The sequence below is a fragment of the Bufo gargarizans genome, chromosome 4, assembly GCF_014858855.1.
Source record: "Bufo gargarizans isolate SCDJY-AF-19 chromosome 4, ASM1485885v1, whole genome shotgun sequence".
NCBI classification, from domain to species: domain Eukaryota; kingdom Metazoa; phylum Chordata; class Amphibia; order Anura; family Bufonidae; genus Bufo; species Bufo gargarizans.
The window spans coordinates 383,915,647-383,937,454 of record NC_058083.1 but is presented as its reverse complement, the minus strand read 5'-3'; the positions used below and the strand labels follow the sequence as shown (position 1 = coordinate 383,937,454).

General features: G+C 46.4%; 1 protein-coding gene across 1 annotated transcript in view; it reads left to right on the top strand.

Annotated features, from left to right (window-relative positions):
* Positions 1-5,764: 5,764 nt before the first annotated feature.
* Positions 5,765-21,808, top strand: part of HEATR1 (HEAT repeat containing 1) — a 94,003-nt gene continuing 77,959 nt past the window's right edge. Inside the window, exons 1-10 of the mRNA XM_044292376.1 lie at positions 5,765-5,854; positions 8,740-8,928; positions 11,032-11,248; positions 12,207-12,348; positions 14,419-14,520; positions 14,636-14,776; positions 18,021-18,232; positions 18,797-18,930; positions 19,829-19,931; positions 21,067-21,177. Coding sequence (XP_044148311.1) covers positions 8,787-8,928; positions 11,032-11,248; positions 12,207-12,348; positions 14,419-14,520; positions 14,636-14,776; positions 18,021-18,232; positions 18,797-18,930; positions 19,829-19,931; positions 21,067-21,177 — 1,304 coding nt within the window. The 5' untranslated portion in view covers positions 5,765-5,854; positions 8,740-8,786. The remainder of the gene's footprint in view (positions 5,855-8,739; positions 8,929-11,031; positions 11,249-12,206; positions 12,349-14,418; positions 14,521-14,635; positions 14,777-18,020; positions 18,233-18,796; positions 18,931-19,828; positions 19,932-21,066; positions 21,178-21,808) is intronic.

Sequence of the window (21,808 nt, the reverse complement as noted above, 5' to 3'; positions counted from 1 at the left end):
ATAGTCAATCAACTATCCTTTTGGTAGTGACATATGCTGATATGGACACTACATTGATGACAATCTGATCATTTGGTCTGGCGATGTGGCGTTTGTGCCAGCTTTCTTGGATTATATTAATAATCAATCTAATCTTCAATTCACAGGCAAAAATGAGAGTACAAATACATCTTTCTTAGATCTCAAACTAAATAGAGATGGTCAACAGGGCAAAGTTTAAACTTCCCTTGTTCTAAAAAAATCTGCTGGTAATAGAGTCTTGCATGCAACAAGCAATCATCCATCACATACCCTGAAAGCCATCCCTGTTGGTGAACTGACCCGGGTCAGAAAAATCTGTTGTCCAACCACTCAAATATATACAGAAAATGTACAATAGACTCAAGCAGAGGGGTTACCCGGATTGTTCTATTCAGAAAGCTCAAAATCTTGTTCAAAGAAAAAACTGAAATAACATGATATATCTGAAACCTCAAAAAAATAACCACAATACAAGAAATAACCATGCTATTACTTTTTCTACTACCTTTAGTAAGGAATGCAAGCAAGTTATCAATATTATGCAGAAAAATCTGCTGATGATATCTGGACGATATTCTGGCGTTGGTTGTAGTTTTGTAGCCAGAAGGAGCAAAACATTGGGGGATCGGCTTTCACCCAGCCTTTTTTCATCAAGCCAAATAGGCAATCAGAATTCCTGGCTACACTACAAAGGATTTGCCCAGTGTGGACTTCCGAGATGCAATGTTTGCCAATATTCCCTCCGTAAAAAATCTTTTTCATCCAGTGACAGTTAATTCCGCTATAACATCTGACAGTCGTCATGTAATCTATATCATAGAAAGCATATCTTGCAACTTGAAGTATGTGAGATGTACTATCAGGAAGCTAAAAACACGTACATTTATCTAAAACATCTTCTTCATCACTAAATGGCATGTCAGGAACAACTAAACAATTTATTTTATAACACAAAGGCAACATAACATCTTTGTTTTTAATGTGGAGAGGGGATTGGCGAAAAACATTACTTCATCCTGAGGCCTATTGGATTTTCCAACTCAATAGTAGATTCCTACTAGGCCTAAATTATAAATCTGACTTACTATACCACTACTTTTAATATAAATAGGATATGTTGCTTTATTCTTTACTTTTATTTTTTTTTAAATATGTCATGATTACACATGGTTCGTTATGTTGATTTCCTTGTATTCTATTTTTTTCCATTATGGTTATCTGCATATTTCTTTATTCTCATGCACCTAGTGTTTGGATTTTTGCCGTCAGGTTGCAGTTACAAATTTTTCTACATAAATCCAGTGTTTTGCTATTCCTTGTGTATTTATGCTTTTTAATAAAGGGAATAAAGAAAATGAAAAGGACCCCCGGCGCATTGTCCCAGGGTGCCTGCTCAATGATTTGAGCAGGCACCTTGTTCCGATCACCGCCTGCTGGTATACGGAAATACACAGGGCATGCATACAGGTACACCGTGTCCTTAAAGGGAACCTGTCATGTGGATATTTGATTATAATTTAACTAATTATATCAATCATTAACTACTAAAAAGTACCTTAGATGTATTCACTTACTGGTGTGACAGATGGTTACCTCATAATATACACACAAAGATGCCACATGGCGCATGCTAATGAGCTGATTTGAGTCCAGCGTGATGTCATTGAGTCTGGCGTTTTTTTAATTCAGAGATATAGCCACTCCCCTGCCCACCTGCTTTTGATTCATATGGAAAATAACTGTCACTCAGCAGCAGGTAGGCGGGAAGAGTCAGGAGCTCATGAATATTCAGGACTCGTCATTAGGAGCTGGAGCTTTTCAATACAAGATGTTGGCAGATTGACTGGGTCAATTAAAGAAAGTGAGCCAGCATTTTGCTAAGAGAATCAGTCACTTATTTATGTTGCCCTTAGTTAGGACACCATAAAACTGGTGACATGTTCCCTTTAAGTACCAGGATATCAGGGCGTACCTGTATGCCCTGTGTCCTTAAGAGGTTAAGGATCTTCCCTTTGTACTCACTTAATCTACATATCTGTCTTTATCAACATTTTCTTTGAAGTTTACTGAATAATATCTTGTAACCTTGTAACAAATTCACAATTCAACATTGATTTATACAGTATATTCAGATTTTTACTGAGGTCTAAGGGCTCATGCACACGAGTGACCATGCTGCGGACCACAAATAGCAGTCCGCAACATACGGGCAATGGCCGTGCGCACTACCTTTGCGGATGCAGACCTATTGACACTGAATAGGCTTGCAATCCGCAACATACGGCCAAAGATAGAACATGTTCTACCTTTTTGCAGTGTGGAGGCAAGGACCCAAGGGCCTGAAAGCCCACTGAAACGCTTCTTGGTGCTTCCGATACGTGCCTCTGCTCTGCAAAAGATAGGTGAAGTCCTATCTTTGGTCATATCTGGCAGATTGCGAAGCCATTCAAGTCGATGAGTGTACACGGCCAGTGCCTGTATATAGTGCACCCGCCGTTTACGGTCTGCACTGAGCCATTAAGCTTGTGTGCATGAGCCATCACACACGCAGGTGATTGACAACAGGTGCTTTTATTACGTTATTTTTACCCACACTTCATTGGTTTATAACTTTGACTCCTCCTTTAGGCTGTGATGAAGCGTTGTCGGAGGATGGTAAGTTACTGTTTTAAACGCATACGTGGGCGTACATTAGTCAGCTGTGCGCATGTTGTTTCATGTTCCTGCAATTTGCTGAAAAAATTATTCCCAGCATTCTGCAACAGACCTGGTTCCAGACAGCACACGCATGCAGTCACGTGTTATAATTGCGAGTGAACATGCAACCCCAACAGGAATGAATACGATATCTGTCCATGCAAGGCTAGGGTGACCATAAAATGTGTGCGATCAGGCCACAACTTGCTGTCAGGAAACTATTCTAGAACTGTAAGTTTATACTTTGGCAACGGTCCCAAAATTGCAGGGATTGTTCCCAATTTTTTGAGAAAATTCAGGCTGGACTTACATAGGCCCTTTGAAAAAGTGGAGATTCCCAGGGCGCAGCTCAGCAAGCAAGTCACAGCTAGGGCTCATGCACACTCCCGTATGGCGGCCCGCAATATATGGGTACCGGCCGCGTGCACCCCGCATCAAGGATGCGGACCCATGCACTTGAATGGGTCTGCAATCCGGAAGGTCGGTGCAAAACAGAGGAATGGAACCCCACGGATGCACTATGGAGTGCATCCGTGGGGTTCCTCTCTGTGCCCCCGCACCACAAAAAAATAGAGCATGATCCATTTTATTTGCGGTTCGGACGGATCACAGACCCATTCAAGTTGAATGGGTCTGCATCAGTCTGCGGCAGGCACACTGATCGTGCCTATGCATTGGGGACCGCAAATTGCTTGGGCGTGTGCATGAGACCTTAAAGGGATATTGTGGTTACATTAAAGGGAGTCTGTCACCTACTTTGAGTGTTTTAGGCTGCTCATATCACGTTATAGCACAGTTGCCCAATAGAACTTTTATTGTGTCTGTCCCACATAGAGAAGCTATAAAAAACACTTTCTAAAGATATGAAAAAAGTGCCCAGGCCACTCTCCTATGTGCCCACATATCTCCCTTTGCAGTCCTCCTCCTCTGGCTTGGAGATCTTGCGCCAGGCGCTCGTTTGTGATCTCCAAGTCAGAGGAGGAGGACAAAGTAGGAGACGAGTACAGACCAGAGGACTGCAAGGGGAGCGGTTAAGTGGACACGTCGGAGAGGGCCCCGGGCACTTGCAGGACCTAATTTGCATATCCTTAGAAAGTTTTTATATCATCTTTTGCACATGGGACAGGTACAATAAGGCCCCTTTCACACGGGCTAATATTCCACGCGTGTGCAATGCGTGAGGTGAACGCATTGCACCCGCACTGAATCCTGACCCATTCATTTCAATGGGGCTGTGTACATGAGCAGTTTTTCACGCATCACTTGTGCGCTGCGTGAAAATTGCAGCATGTTCTATATTCTGCAGTTTTCACGCAACGCAGGCCCCATAGAAATGAATGGGGCTGATTGAAAATTGCATAGCATCTGCAAGCAAGTGTGGATGCGGTGCGATTTTCACACATGGTTGCTACGGAGACGAGGGATGTATGACCCGGGACCCCATTTACTTTATTATTTTCCATTATAACATGGTTATAATGGAAAATAATAGCGTTCTTTAACCACCTCAGCTCCCTAGCTTAAACCCCCTTAATGACCAGACCACTTTTTACAATTCTGCACTACACTACTTTCACGGTTTATTGCTCGGTCATACAACTTACCACCCAAATGAATTTTACCTACCTTTCTTTCATTTGATGGTATTTCATTGCTGCTGACATTTTTTGTTATTAATCGAAATTTACCGATTTTTTGCCAAAAAATGAAATTTTTCACTTTGTTGTAAAATTTTTCAAATAAAACTACATTTCTATAAAAAATTCTTTAAATTTATTGTTCTACATGTCTTTGATAAAAAAAATGCAATAAGTGTATGTTTATTGGTTTGCGCAAAAGTTATAGCGTGTACAAACTATGGTACAAAAATGTGAATTTCCGCATTTTGAAGCAGCTCATGACTTTCTGAGCACCTGTCATGTTTCCTGAGGTTCTACAATGCCCAGGCAATAGAAAAACCCCACAAATGACCCCATTACAGAAAGTAGACACCCTGAGGTATTCGCTGAACGGCATAGTGAGTTCATGGAAGTTTTTATTTTTTGTCAGAAGTTAACGGAAAATGATTTTTTTTTTCTTACAAAGTCTCATATTCCACTAACTTGTGACAAAAAATAAAAACTTCCATGAACTCACTATGCCCATCACGAAATACTTTGGGGTGTCTTCTTTCCAAAATGGGGTTACCTGTGGGGTAGTTATACTGCCCTGGCATTTTAGGGGCCCTAATGCGTGAGAAGTAGTTTGAAATCCAAATGTGTAAAAAATGCCCTGTGAAATCCTAAAGGTGCTCTTTAGAATTTGGGTCCCTTTGCCCACCTAGGCTGCAATAAAGTGTCACACATGTGGTATCGCCGTACTCAGAAGATGTGTTTTGGTGTGTATTTTTACATATACCCATGCTGGGTGAGAGAAATAGCTCTCTAAAAGTCAACTTTTCCCATTTTTTTTATACAAAGTTGTCATTTTAAAGAGATATTTCTCTCACCCAGCATGGGTATATGTAAAAAGACACCCCAAAACACATTGCCCAACTTCTCCTGAGTACGGCGATACCACACGTGTGACACTTTTTTGCAGCCTAGGTGTGCAAAGGGGCACAAATAGGGGGGTGCATTGCGCATCCGCAATACACTACGGACGTGTGAATGGACCCTTAGAACGAAGTTTTATGCAAATCAACTTTGGGTGTTTCAGCCGAAGTTGATTCGCTCATCCCTATCTGCCTCCAACTGAAATGAATGGGAGGCTTTTTAAGGGCGTTTCTGTTGCGTGAAAAACGGGTCCTTTGATCTGGACCTAAAAAAGTGTCAGTGAAGACCGATTAAACTCCTATATATCTCACGTAGAACAGCGCCCTCTGGCGGTCATGCGGCTCTCCTGTTGTAGATACGTGGGTACACTATTAGCACACAGGCCGAGCCCTTAGTGACTCCTACAATGGCCACCCGTGTGCCCCACACCCGCTCCCTCAGGTCTGCTGAGCTGACTGAGCAGTCCCCGTTTCCGCCAGTACCGCCACAGAGCGGAAGGGGCGGGACGGCTGGCGGAGTAGTTCCAGGTCAGGGGTCGCCCATGCTAGTTCCATGTGGAGCGGTGGACCTGGAGCAGAAGCTGATCGCACACCCGCATAGAGGTACAGCGCTGTGTACACGATCCTGTCCCCCTCATAGTGTATCCGGGTACGGGGCAGTACGGCCGCTACTTCTAGGCAGGGAGGACGAGGAGTTAACTCTTTCTGTGCTGATGACTGTATAGACTGCTGTACATGAACTCTCACTGTTATAGGGGAGTGTCTGTGGTTGGCACTCACTGTTATGGGGGGGGGGGGGGGGGCAGGGTGTCTAGTTGGCACTCCCTGTTATGGGGGGGGGGGCTGGTTGGCACTCACTGTTATGGGGGGGGGGGGGGGGGGCTGGTTGGCACTCACTGTTATGGGGGGGGGGCAGGGTGTCTGGTTGGCACTCAGTTATGGGGGGGCTGGTTGGCACTCACTGTTATTGGGGGGGAGCAGGGTGTCTGGTTGGCACTCAGTTATGGGGGGGGGGCTGGTTGGCACTCACTGTTATTGGGGGGGGAGCAGGGTGTCTGGTTGGCACTCACTGTTATTGGGGGCGGGGGCTGGTTGGCACTCACTGTTATCGGGGGGGGGGGAGCAGGGTGTTTGGCACTCACTGTTATTGGGGGCGGGGGCTGGTTGGCACTCACTGTTATCGGGGGGGGGGGGGGGGAGCAGGGTGTTTGGCACTCACTGTTATTGGGGGGGGCTGGTTGGCACTCACTGTTATTGGGGGGGGCTGGTTGGCACTCACTGTTATTGGGGGGGGCTGGTTGGCACTCACTGTTATTGGGGGGGGCTGGTTGGCACTCACTGTTATTGGGGGGGGCTGGTTGGCACTCACTGTTATTGGGGGGGGCTGGTTGGCACTCACTGTTATTGGGGGGGGCTGGTTGGCACTCACTGTTATTGGGGGGGGCTGGTTGGCACTCACTGTTATTGGGGGGGGGGCTGGTTGGCACTCACTGTTATTGGGGGGGGCTGGTTGGCACTCACTGTTATTGGGGGGGCTGGTTGGCACTCACTGTTATTGGGGGGGCTGGTTGGCACTCGCTGTTATTGGGGGGGCTGGTTGGCACTCGCTGTTATTGGGGGGGCTGGTTGGCACTCGCTGTTATTGGGGGGGCTGGTTGGCACTCGCTGTTATTGGGGGGGCTGGTTGGCACTCGCTGTTATTGGGGGGGCTGGTTGGCACTCGCTGTTATTGGGGGGGCTGGTTGGCACTCGCTGTTATTGGGGGGGCTGGTTGGCACTCGCTGTTATGGGGGGGGGGGCTGGTTGGCACTCACTGTTATGGGGGGGGGGGCTGGTTGGCACTCGCTGTTATGGGGGGGGGGGCTGGTTGGCACTCGCTGTTATGGGGGGGGGGGCTGGTTGGCACTCGCTGTTATGGGGGGGGGGGCTGGTTGGCACTCGCTGTTATGGGGGGGGGGGCTGGTTGGCACTCGCTGTTATGGGGGGGGGGGCTGGTTGGCACTCGCTGTTATTGGGGGGGGGGGCTGGTTGGCACTCGCTGTTATTGGGGGGGGGGGCTGGTTGGCACTCGCTGTTATTGGGGGGGGGGGCTGGTTGGCACTCGCTGTTATTGGGGGGGGGGGCTGGTTGGCACTCGCTGTTATTGGGGGGGGGGGCTGGTTGGCACTCGCTGTTATTGGGGGGGCTGGTTGGCACTCGCTGTTATTGGGGGGGCTGGTTGGCACTCGCTGTTATTGGGGGGGCTGGTTGGCACTCGCTGTTATTGGGGGGGCTGGTTGGCACTCGCTGTTATTGGGGGGGCTGGTTGGCACTCGCTGTTATTGGGGGGGGGGCAGGGTGTCTAGTTGGCACTCCCTGTTATGGGGGGGGGGCTGGTTGGCACTCACTGTTATATGGGGGGGGGGCTGGTTGGCACTCACTGTTATGGGGGGGGGGCTGGTTGGCACTCACTGTTATGGGGGGGGGCTGGTTGGCACTCACTGTTATTGGGGGGGGGGCTGGTTGGCACTCACTGTTATTGGGGGGGGGCTGGTTGGCACTCACTGTTATTGGGGGGGGGCTGGTTGGCACTCACTGTTATTGGGGGGGGGCTGGTTGGCACTCACTGTTATTGGGGGGGGGCTGGTTGGCACTCACTGTTATTGGGGGGGGGCTGGTTGGCACTCACTGTTATTGGGGGGGGGCTGGTTGGCACTCACTGTTATTGGGGGGGGGCTGGTTGGCACTCACTGTTATTGGGGGGGGGCTGGTTGGCACTCACTGTTATTGGGGGGGGGCTGGTTGGCACTCACTGTTATGGGGGGGGGCTGGTTGGCACTCACTGTTATGGGGGGGGGCTGGTTGGCACTCACTGTTATGGGGGGGGGCTGGTTGGCACTCACTGTTATTGGGGGGGGGGGCTGGTTGGCACTCACTGTTATTGGGGGGGGGGCTGGTTGGCACTCACTGTTATTGGGGGGGGGGGGCTGGTTGGCACTCACTGTTATTGGGGGGGGGCTGGTTGGCACTCACTGTTATGGGGGGGGGCTGGTTGGCACTCACTGTTATGGGGGGGGGCTGGTTGGCACTCACTGTTATTGGGGGGGGGGGCTGGTTGGCACTCACTGTTATTGGGGGGGGGGGGGCTGGTTGGCACTCACTGTTATTGGGGGGGGGGGGGGACTGGTTGGCACTCACTGTTATTGGGGGGGGGGGGGACTGGTTGGCACTCACTGTTATTGGGGGGGAGGGGAAAGCAGGGTGTCTGGTTGGCACTCACTGTTATTGTCTGATAGGCGCACACTTAATGGGAATAACATGCCAAAAAGTCCCAGAAACATGGTGCCCACAGCATCCAGTCAGATCACTTCTTTCACCTCCAGATAAATGAGTCCTGGCTGCTGTTTTCTTCGGACTCGCCAGTGTTGAGATATGGCGCTGGTGCCTGAGAGTTTTTTTTCGGATGCTGTTGTCGTCGTTGTCTTCATTCTCTATCTGTACTCTTTCAGTTTCTTCTTTTCACTTCTGAACGCGGACCTCACAGCGAGCCGCTGAGATGACTTCTTTAGCCCATCAGCTGAAGCGCCTGGCACTACCACAGAATGACCCCAGCCTGCTCAGTCGCCACCAGGCCGCATCACTTCTCTTTGACCCTAAGGAAGCCGCAACTATCGACAGAGAAACCTTTTTTGCTCTCGGTAAGTTATGATTTGGAGTAACAGATGTGACAGGGTGAAGCTCTGTCCACATCATTTCCAACGCTCAGCTCTGTCGTAGAAGCAGAGCAACAAAAATCACACAGTACCGGATGGGTCACTTGACACCTGCGGACACTGATGGACCACTCTATGGTCCAATCACACATTAAAGTTGTTTCCGGTAAAAAAACTGAAGATTCTCACGTACCTGCTCCATGCCGCTCCGGTGGTCCACGCTGCCTCTGCTATCTCCATCTTCCACTCCCAGCAATATTCACATCCATCTGGTTATGGTCATGTGCACCGCGTGTGGTCACTGCTGAAGCCTTGCATGTGACCATGTCTATAACCAGCCGGATGTAAACCGTGCAGTGTAGGTATGAATCTCCTGTTTCAGGGGTCCATGCTGCGGGAACTTGTTAATAATTTTTTTTTTACTGGAAAACCCCATTAACCTCATATCCTAAGGATGTGACATCCGTATTGCAAGTTGCAAAACTATTAAAGAAAATACATCACCAAGAAATTCAGCGGTGGGACCCGCACCTAGCGATATACCACCAATATTTGAGATGGGCCAACCCCTTTGTCCAGGTGGCATAAGCCCTTTATATTCATGGCATATTGATAGGCTATACCATAAATGTCTGATAGTTGTAGGTCTAATCTCTAGGTCCTGATCCTTTTCTCAAGTACGGACCCTGCCATGAATGGAGAGGGCACTGCTCACAGCTTTCTCCATTCACTGCTATGAGACTTCTGAAAATAGCGGAGCTAGCAGACACTTATCGCATATACCATCGATATGTCAAGATGGGGCCAACCTATTGCAGTGAAAGCCAACAATATAGGCTTTTGTGCCCGCCTCTGTCAGTAGACCACTATCTTTTAATAGTAAGTGTATAGAACAGGGGTCAGCAACCTTCGGCACTCCAGGTGTGGTGAAACTAAGACTCCCAGCATTCACACTTGCTTCGCTGTTCTCAGAACTCCCATAGAAGTGAATGGAGCATATTGGGAGTTGCAGTTTCACAAAATCTGGAGTGCCGGAGGTTGCTGACCCCTGGTATAGAATATATTAAGCACTGGCTTTCCTTTTATAATTCATTCTAAGGGCTGTTTCACACGAGCGGATGCCGTGCGTGGCATCTGCTCAGTGAAAGAGTGCCAAGACCCGATGCAGACTGCAAAGGCACGGAGCATTATCAGTCATGTTAATGCTCCGTCCCTCTGCAGTCTGCATCGGGTCTTGGCACTCTTTCACGGAGCAGATGCCACGCACGGCATCCGCTCGTGTGAAACAGCCCTAAGTCATTAGGGTCATGCCGCAGTTACACACGATGCCTCCGTTAAAGGGTACCTGCCATTTTATCAAACGTTTGACATGCCGTAGTGGATCATCTGAGAACTGTGACCCTCTGCTTTTAGTCGACTTTCCATGGAGAGAGAAAAGCAAGCGGTGTGCAGGTTCAAAGAAAGTCTGTGAGACCCTACACTGCTTGCTTGGAGGAGAGCTGAGCATGGTTGTCCCCGCACTCGGCTATCGTACGTTCTTCTGCCTCTTTGGTCTCAGCACTCAGTCCACCACTGATCAAACTGACATGTCACTCTGACATATGTCTAAATGATAGGTACCCTTTAATTAAAGTGAGCCCTCCATTATTGAACACTATTTACATGTCAGAAATACTCATCTGGTATGAGACAGGCTCTACAACCCCCAGCTAAAGTTTAAAGGAAGGGGCTGCGGCACTGCACCCAGTTTGGGCATGGTGAAGGTCCGGTATCGACATCCAGTCTATAGCATATCTTCATCTCGTCTGAAAGGAGGGGTTCAGTACTCTACAAAATGCTGTATCTCCTTTATTTTGGTGGGTCTTGGCGTCTGTACATTATAAAGTAGTTGAGGTTGCAGATACGGGTTCCAAAACCATATTTTGCCTGCAGAAAGGGCAAATAACAGGAATGCATTCGGTTGGCCCTTTGTTGGTGCTCTTGAACCTTCCCAGTAGAGTATTGTAAAGAACTATTTGAACCCATTTGGTATTTGTACTGAGACGTATTAGAGGAACTTTATATACGGTGTACTCAATCATTTTGCAGGATGCACTGGACTTGAAGAGCTCATGGGGATTGACGCCTCCTTTGCAGTCTTCGAGGAAACTCTGTTCAGTAACACTTCTCAAAGCATGGAGCGCAGTGTGCAGACCAAAGCCGTGAACCAACAGCTGGACGAGAGCATATCTTTGTTTCTTACCCACCTTTCCCCATACTTCATGCTGAAGCCAGCCCAGAAGTGCATGGAATGGCTTATTCACAGGTGCGGTACTCAGTGTCACGATACATAAAAGGAAATGTTCCCACCTGTAAAGGGATTTTAATACTGTTACCTATCCTCAGGATAGGACCTCAATATCTGATTGGCAGGGGCCTGACACCCCGCCGATCAGCTGTTTCAGGGTGGCTCCTGGACTACACAGTTGTGCAGCTTGTGACTGCAGCTCTGCCCCCATTCACTTCAGTGCAGGGTGGGGGCTGTCATAGCCTCAGCAATCTGATATTGATGGCCTTTCCTGATAGGAAATTGATATTCAAATTCTGGAATACCCTTTTAAACAGGATATGCCATAAATACATAAAACCTCCCATCCCCCTTTAATGGGCCACTGGAAGTGAAGGGAGAGCAGCCGCGCATGCACGGCCACCCTCTGTTCACTGCTATAGGAGTTCAGAAAATAGCAGAGTGCTTCCTCAATTATTTCCAGCAGTCCTATAGCAGTGAATGGAAAGGTGGCCATGATTGCATGGTGCCCTCTCCATTCATTGCTATGGGACTTCCAAAAATAGCAGAGTGTGCTTTTCGTAACTCCCATAGCAGTGAATAGAGGGCCCCATTTTGGAGATAGGTAGAACCTGCACCTATCTGACATTGATGGTAAATCCTAGATCAGAATACCCCTTTAAAGATACTTGTGTGGGGTGAAAATTCTTAAAGTGTTTAATTAACTGTACTTTTATTAAACTGTTGTCATGTTATAGGGACGTATCAAAAGTTGTCCCTCACCGATCTCCCTAATCACTGCAGGACAGGAAACGAGACTATGTCGCACTCGAGAGCGTGCTAAGCGCAGGTTTTATCCCATTATTCTATAGATCGGTGGAGGTCTGTAGGTCCCTGTAACATGCAATGCCACTTTAAGCTGGCCACGAGATATCCCGCTTTTAATTTGGTGCCTTTATGGCTGATATATAGTAATTATAGTGTCTGTGTTGTGCAGGTTTCATATCCATCTCTACAATCAAGACAGTCTGATAGGCTGTGTTCTGCCATATCATGAAACGAAATTATTTGTCCGAGTCATTCAGCTCTTGAAGATTGAAGACCCCACGCACAGGTGGAACTGGCTGCATCCAATTCAGGTAGCTATTAAATTGGTCACATCCCATTTGAGTAGATCACTGTAGGACCTCTAGCCACATGAATGAAACTTACAGGTGATGGTGAATGTTCCTATTCATAGTCTACACCAGAGATCACCAACCTCCTGCACTCCAGTTTTTCAGAAACTACAACTCTCCCAGAATGCCTCATTCACTTCTATGGGAGTTAGAAGAGCAGCTGAGCCTGTTTGCATGCTTAGAGTTGTAGTTTCACAGCAGCTGGAGTGCCGAAGGTTGCTGATCCCTGATCTACACCCTAAAAAGACTTGCCACTGGTTTGCCCACTCCAAGTTTTTCCATTTTGGGTCAGCGTCATCTTCAAATACTTCAAGGGAACCTGTTTGTTACGTATGCTACCCTCCCTGAGTGGCAGACAGACCCCTGGTTTCAGCGGCTTGTCACTCCTGTTCTGATCTGCCAAAGCCCATAGCTAGCGCTACAGGAGAAATGAGTCTGATACCGCACGCTGACCCCGCAGTCACTCGCCTTCAGAGGATAAGTGACCGTTTTCTTTCCTGCTGTACATAACGCCACGGCCAGCCCCGTCCCACCACACAGTGGCTGGAGCTGTGTACTTCCAATGCTGAAGCTATTCTGAAACGGCTGATCCATGAAAGTGTGGGGTGTCAGACCCCCGCCAATCAAATATTGATGGTCTCTTCCAGAAAGCATTATTTTATATTGTAATTTTTCTAAGTTAATAAGTTGCTTGTCCTTGCTGGCATGGCATACTGTCATTTGAGTTAGGTTATATTTTCAACAACAGGAAGGGGATGTTCCCATCTGGATTATTTGGGATTGACAGTGCCCTGTGTGTGAATACAGAGTCTTGTTCTGTATCATGACTCTATAGCCACAAGATCAGCTGTAAATATAATATTCCATGCTAAGAATATGAAAAAATGTCAGCACTGGGTGGTGACTGATGAAATAATGACCGCTTTATCCATTAAGGTAAATCCAGATACTGTTTAGGACTCTAAAAGGGGTTGTATGGGTTCAGACTTGATCGGTACTCATTCACCATGGATGAGTGGCGCATCGGAGCTTTTCACGCTCCGAGGCTTCCCCTTACCCTGCACTGTGCGGCATTGCGCAGGGCAAGGGCGGATTGTTTACTTTTGGATACTGTTGCTGGAGGCTTCTGATGGGCCGCTCTTACATATGTCATCAGTGTCCGATAGGTGTGGGTCCAACCTCAGGATCCACTTCTATGTCCAGAACAATGGCCCCGAAATGAAGGGGACCACACCATGCAGCTTGCTCTCCATTCACTGCTATGGGGCTTCCGAAAATAGCCGAGCGAATGCAGCCACCTCTCCATTCGCCGCCATGGGACTGCCAGTAATAGATAAGCCAACGCTTTGCTAATTTCAGAACCCCCATAGTAGTGAACAGAGGGTGGTTGTGCATATGTGATTACTCCCCCTCTTGGGTCCAAGAGGTGGAACCCACTCCTATCTGATGTTGATGGCATATCCTAGTGTCTCAGATGGGAATACCCCTTTAATATCATTACCATGTATTGGTTGCGTGAACAAGTTGGCTTCTGTTCGCATCCTGTTTTCAGATAACGCTGCTTATATACGTAGGGTGTTACCCTAGTAGTATATCTTCAGTGGAAAGCTGTGACATTCCTGGTGTATGGACATAGAATGAGATGTCGGTTATAGGCTCCCATATTTTTTTTTATTTGCATAGGAAGTTATAGACTGTTCTTTCCTATATACTGAGCAGAAAGGTATGCTGATGCATGCAGACCTAGTCATAAGGACACCCTTTTGTTTCCACTTCTTTGGGTGCATGGAAGCCTATGGACCTGTCAGAGGTATATGTCAGGGAATACTCCCAACATCCTCCAGTGTGTGGTGGGTGCTCTCCTTTATATCTAAATATGTATATGGGGGGCTATAGTAAGTACTTTCCCAAACCAGCGCTCATCCCACAGGCTGATTTGCACCTGGAATTTAGCTTTACTTAAAATATTGTACATCACTATATTTATATGACTGTGTTATATTCTGTTGTCTTTTTCCGTATTTTATCCAGAAACCGGGGGTCCCTCTTGCCAGAAGCACCCTAATCACACATTGCTACAAGGACATGGGGTTTATGGAGTTTATTTGCAGTTTGGTCACGAAATCTGTGAAGGTTTGTAGTTGTTCACCTTCCTATCCAGCTCTTAGAATATGTAGTACTGTAGATTTTATACAATATGTGGTTGTAATAGAATTGTCCGCTTGATGCTTTGGATTTCTTTCATTAGGCGTTTTCAGAAGACTCGGAAGGCAAGGCCAAGCTGAGGGTCCTGATATCGTTTTATGTCTCCACCATAGTGGCTGCTTTGGATGCTGCGGATAAGATCTCTGACACCTTTGTCGCCAAACTCCTTCCTTATGTGCAGAAGGTATGATTATGAATATTTGCTCCATGGCTCTTGCTGTAGGCCCTCGGCTCTCTGAGCGACTGTACATTAACAGGGATTTCTAGAATTTTGACCCTTTTCTTTTTGATTAGAAAAAAAATTATACTGACCTGCGCCCCCCCCCCCCCCCCCCCAGCAGCTCCGTTCTGGCACCCTGGCTCCTTTCTGCGTTCTTCCTTTTTTCAAGGCTTGTTAACTTTCGGATGGGGACAGCAGTGGTGACATGTCCAAAAGCAGCAAGTCACTGGGTTATGTGCTGCTTTGGGACACGTCGCCGCTGAGGGCAGTCATTGGCTGCAGTGGTGCACTTCAGCCTAACCGAAAGTAAACAGGCCAGAGACAGGAAGCTCGCGGAACAGAACCTGGGAGCCGGAACAGAGCGATGGAGAACAGGGGTTTATGATTCTTTCATTAGGTACCACTTGCTAATTTTAAAGGACCAATATCTTGGAAAGCCACTATAAATGGTTACCATTTAGCTGAATTGTTGCTATTTAACTTTCCCTTCTGCACCTCTGCTGGCGAGTATTCAGGCCTAGGCATCTGTGTGTGCTGTCAGCAACTGTTTGCTGGGGAACTCGGCTGAGGGGCCCACAATCAGGAGGGAAAGTGATGGTCACTGGGCATCTTCCTCCTCCGCTTGGATATTTACGATGGGGCTTTTGTCCTACAGCAGCTTAGGCTACTTTCACACTGGCATTTAGATTTCCATTTGTGAGATCTGTTCAGGGCTCTCACAAGCGGTCCAAAACGGATCAGTTTTGCCCTAATGCATTCAGAATGCAAAAGGATCCGCTCAGAATGCATCAGTTTGCCTCCGTTCCGTCTCCATTCCGCTCTGGAGGCGGACACCAAAATGCTGCCTGCACCGTTTAGCTGTCCACTTGACGAAACTGAGCCAAACGGATCCGTCATGACCCACAATGTAAGTGAATGGGGACGGATCCGTTTTCTCTGACACAATCTGGCACAATTGAAAACGGATCCGTCCCCTATTGACTTTCAATGCTGTTCATGACGGATCCGTCTTGGCTATGTTACAGATACAGTTACAGTTCATGACCGATGCATGCGGTTGTATTATTGTAACGGATCAGTTTTTACAGATCCATGACGGATCCACCCAAAACGCGAGTGTGAATGTAGCCTTAGGATGAGTTCACATCACATTTTTGTCCCACATCTAATGTGCGCAGGAAACGATGCCTCTGACGGATGCCATACAGGGACATTCGTCATCCTAGTTCCATCGTAAAAAAGCGTAACCATTAACTTATACGTTTTCCTGCTGGACTCTGCAGAATGGAAAAGCATAGTGTCATTGGGTTTTGCACCCTTTTTCCCCCCAAGGTATACAATAAAGGTAGGGCAAAGATGTGATGAGAACCCCTTTAAAGGGAATCTGTCACCAGTTTGATGGTGTCCTCACAAAGGGCAGCATAACCTAGTGACAGATCTCCTTAGGAAAACACTGGATCACTTTCTTTAATAGCCCTAGCGGTTCTGCTAAAATCCTGTGCATGGCGGTGAGTCCTGACATTCATGAGCTCCCGCTCTCCCCGCCCCCTGCTGCTGATTTCAGTTGGATTAAAACTGCCAATCAGCAGCAGGAGGAGGCGGGGAGAGCGGGAGCTCATGAATGTCAGGACTCATCGGCATGCGCAGGAGCTATTACAGCCTAGCAGCACAAGGGTGCATTCACATCTGAATGATATGATTTTTTTTTTTTTTTTGTGCAGACACATTGTAACAAAGCCTATTCTTGTCCGTAAATGAACAAGAATAGGACATGCGCTATCTTTTTTGAGGGACTGCTGAACACACACTGTGCTTTTGGTGTTTTTTTTGTGGACCAATTGAAATGAATGGGTCTGTGTACAATCTGCGGCCCAAAAATATGGTTGTGTGAATAGGGATTAAAACTGCGGACAGATTCCTTTGATGTCTCGCAGACAATTTTTTCCTAAATAGAAGCGGTCTATCCCAGCTAATTTACATAGCGGAGTCATTGAAATGAGCATGCGACCGTGTGATACATAGATGAGCTGCTCTTGTATGCCCTCATATTGCATATGGACACGGTTTGTCCTGCTGGGCCAACCCCTATAGGTGCCGGACTTGCCTAAACTTTTTTGTTTTGCCTTTTCGTGATACTTTGTCACTGCATTTACTACATGTGATATTCTGTCATTCGGTTTTATCCTATGAACTGTTAGTGTCGCATTATAGTAAGATACTAGATTTCTGGAGGTGAGGCAATGATCCAGGGATTTTTTTTTTTCAGATTTTTAGAGAGAAGGGATGTTTCCCCATGATACGAGATAGTTATCTCATGGTAGAACTATTAGTAGTTGGCTTTGATGAGTCCATGTCCAACAGTCGTCTAGTAGGCTTCCATCAGATTTTAATGGAGCAGTTACGGTACTTTCACACTAGCGGTTTTCTTTTCCGGCACTGGGTTCCGTCAAAAGGGCTCAATGCCGGAAAAGAACTGATCAGTTTTATCCCCATGCATTCTGAATGGAGAGTAATCCGTTCAGGGTGCATCAGGATGTCTTCAGTTCAGTCATTTTGACCGGTGAAAAAAACTGAAGATCCGTCATTTTTTTTCTATAGGAATGTATTAGTGCCGGATCCGTCCTTCCGGTCTGCGCATGCGCAGACCAAAAAAAGTGTGAGAAATAAATGCCAGATCCGTTTTGCCGGATGACACCGGAAAGACGGATCCGGCATTATAATGCATTTTTTTGACTGATCAGGATCACTCTGCCACAAGTGTGAAAGTAGCCTTAAGAATATGCTTTCTCATCCACAGTATTGATTTTATTTCTGGTTGGCAGTGGTCAAGAAAGTGAGCAAATTAACACTATTGGGCAAAAATGAGCATGATGTCTATTACTATGAGCATGTTGGCCACGTAAAGGGGTTGGCTGTATTCTTTTTAACGGGCTCAAGACGGTGTAACACTATATATTTCATGCTCTCCTTACCGATCATCTCCTGTTGTGAAGCTTCCTGCTCCCCCACCAGTCTCCACTTTCGGGTCCCTCTCTTGACATGCTGGAAATGACTTCTCACCCAATCACTGCATCTATAAGAGTCCATGTTATGGCCGCAACACTGTGCGGGTTTTGCACTGAAAGTCTGCCGTGTAATCCTCGTACATTCTCGGCATCAGGAAGTTAGTATAGTCCCTTTTTAATTGATGCATCACTTTCTTCTGTAGGGGTTGAAGTCTTCTCTGGTAGATTACAAAGCTGCCACCTACATGATAGTCTGCCAGTTATCTGTGAAAACTGTCATGGAGCCTACATTGGTGAAAGCCCTAGCATCGCAGCTCAGCCGCAACCTGCTGAAGACACCATCTCTGGTCCGGGAAGGCGTGGGGTCCATAATCATTCTTTTACAGAGTCAGCAGTCCAAAAACGTGGGGAAGAAGTGAGTATCTCCGAGTATAGAGGATGTGTTTCTTTACTGGCATGCAATACATTTCTTTCCTATTCTGATGAGTCCGAGCCCGTAGGCCACATGAAATACTCGGAGCGGCTCAAATCCATATTCCGTTAGTAGAGTACACGGGAAGATGTTGTCTCTTTGTCTTTAAAGAGGATCTGTCAGCTGCCCTGAATTGTATGTTATACTAAATGCATTAGATACGAATGCTGGAGCAGCTCTGCTTTGTCCAGTTCCTCTGTTATCCCTCCTAGAAATGCATGAATACATTTGAAAACTGCGTTTTAGGATCAGCCTGGTCAAAGGGGTGTGTCCCTATACAGCCAGATACTGGCAGCACTGATTGGAAACTAGTAGACAGTGCATTGACACCCCCAACTGGTAGGTCACAGTTGTTCATTTATTTGTACGTTTTCAGGAGGAATAATAGAGGAGAAAAGATGCTCTGGGATTATTATTCCACTGGGAATACAAGTATTTACTAAAATGGGAAGTAGAGGAAGTTTTCCGTGATATTGACTTACTCCATTTTGTTTACTCTTTCTTCAGACCATTTTTACATCTGTGTAAGGTCCCAGAATTAGTCAGTGTGCTTCAGAAAATCTCTTCCTCCCACGACACAAGCTCCTTACTGGAATACCTCCTCCCGAATCTAGTCCATGCCATTGTTCCCTCCGCCGCAGGTATGAATGTATTCCGTGTATTGATGGCAGTCCAGCAGAATTGCATTGACAGTTCCTATCTTTTAAAAGGCTAGATACACCATAAGATAAGAAATGAGCTAAAATGAGTGTTTATAATGTCAAAGAGCAGAGATAACGAGTCGTCAGCTGAGCTGGCTGGAACACAGTGAAAACAGACCGCATGCTACTAGAGAATCTCAAGGCTGTACAGAGGAAAGGGCTAAACATTTTTAAATAAAGATCAATTACAAAAATTATTTTAGCTCAAAATGAGTACAGTGCAATAATAATAATAATAAAAAAAATGGCCCCAAAGGTGTACATAGCCTTTAAGTTTCAGCCGGTTTCATGTGTAGAGTATGGTGCTTTCAGTTTCACACTGAACCTGTCAGGTTTGCTGCTCTGATGCTGGATGCACAGCCCTTAATTCTGAATTCCTGACAGCTCAAAAACACTAATTATAGCTCAATTGTCAAACTGATAAGAATACAGCCTAATAAGTGTTTATGAGCTGTCAGGAGTTCAGAGATATAGGCTATACTTTGAGCATCGGAGCCTCAACCTGACAGGTTCAGTGTGAAAATGAAAGCAATATACTCTGCAGATGGGACGAAACTTAACCCTATAGAATAAAACAGTTGAACATTTAAAAAAAAAAAAAGATTTTTTTTTTTACATTTAGGTATTTGTGTGTTTTATAATTTTATACCCTTCTATTATTCATTTTTTTGAAAAGCCCTTCGGGGGGACTTATCAATCTGGTGTAAAGTAGAACTGGCTTTCATTTTCCAAAGGAGCTGTGAAAAATAAAAAAGGTGGAATCTGGTTGCTGTGGACAGTTTCTCTTTACACCAGTTTTGATAAATCTTCCTCCCACCCCGTGTTTCTTTTTCTTCAGAACAACATGAAGATGTCCTCAGCCCTGAGTTGTGTAGAAGTAATCTAGAGGCAATCCTTCAGAACATCCCGCTGCAGAAAGACTTGGATAAGCTAGTAGCTCGGTAAGAAGGATTTTATTTAAATTTTTTATATAAAGCAGTGTTTTTTTTTAAGGAACAAACTTGTTTTAACCCTTTCACTGCAAATAACAACATACTGGTATTCCAATGTATGTATTCTGTAAGGAAATGCCACGACATGATAATGCCACCTGCACCTCACAGTGGGCACCCTCAGGCAACTTTGCATCAAAATGTGTTATAAGAAATGCAGGAAACGTCATGCCTGTGGCTCGCAGTGTCTGACACTAACTAAACGCCTGCTATAAAAGAGTTCACATCTGTTGCATTACGTGCAGGAGATGATCAGATGTGCAACTCCTCATCTTCTCATGCCTTTAGTAGAAGAATGGAGCCCCTCCCCCATATGTGATAGTCAGAAGGCACATATCATCTGAGAGGCTGTATAGGGTGAGAGATGACAGGACCCGATGTGACCTTTCTTCACTTGCAGCTCCCCATTACACACAGGAAGTAGAACTTTTTATGCCGCTCCCTGAGTACTGCATCCTGAATATTGCACCTAGAATATGGAGCTTGGGATATGAAAGCTAATATGATATTAAAGGGATTGTCACTCCAGCAAATGGCATTTATCATGTAGAGGAAGTTAATACAAGGCACTTACTAATGTATTGTGATTGTCCATATTGCCTCCTTTGCTGGCTGGATATATTTTTCCATCACATTATACACTGCTCGTTTCCATGGTTACGACCACCACTGCAGAACAGGTACAAAGTGTCTGGGAGGGGAGCTGCTGCTGTGCACGTGTGCCTATGTGTGCTCCCATGGTGCCGGCACTTTTTCCTATCGTGTGCAAGCATGACCACCTCTGCTGGATTGCAGTGGTGGTCGTAACCATGGAAACGAACAGTGTATAATTTGATGGAAAAATGAATCCTGCCAGCAAAGGAGGCGATATGGACAATCACAATACATCAGTAAGTGCCTTGTATTAACTTTCTCTACATATACCATTTACTGAAGTGACACAACCCCCAAGCTCTTATACTCTAGTCACATTTCATGTCATATTCTTCCGTTTGTTCCGCATCCCCCAGGACATATATCCAATCATTAGTTTTATATGCAGATAGTGAGTGATGTAACTCTTGTCATTCTGATTTGTCTGCAGCACATTCCTGGAGGAATTCCTTTTATATGGAGAAGAACATCAAGCAGATGATGACAAGATGGCTGAACTGAGCCAATGTTTTCTCCCGCTCATCAGGCTCTTTGAAAACAAGTATGTAGGCCAAGTCAGTATTGTCATTGTACCGTGCCCAATAGTCGCAGTAAAAGGCTATTAACTCTTGAGACATTTATGGCATAACTGTCTGAAAAGTACAGGTTCATTTCCAGGTCCTACTGGGTGAACGAGGGCCCCCTTCTCCCCCAGTCGGCACACTCCAGAATAACCATGGATGTTGTAGTAACAGTTTAAACTGCAATGGAAAGAGCTGCATGCTTGGAGGGCCCCCGCTCACATATAGACCGGTGTGGAGTGCCAAAGGGGCAAGCCCTGATATATGGTCCCTGCTCCTAAGGGGGGGCACCATGCCTCTTCTCCTGGAAAGTACTTATGATCAGCCATGTGCAAGCAATCATTATCTGTGTCCGGTTTTCTGGGGGCAGCATTGGGCCCCTGGACTATTGCGCACTTCAGCTCTGACCCTTTTCACTCCTGTTGTTGCATGTACCGTATTTTTTGCCCTATAAGATGCCCCTAGGTTTAGAGGAGGGACAATAAGAAAAAAAAAATTTTTTCATGAGACCTCAGGTCAGACCACCAATCAAACCCCCATTGTATTGAGACCACAGCTCACAGCCCCAATGTGTGATTCCCAATCAGACCTTAAATAACAGCCCCCAGCCTC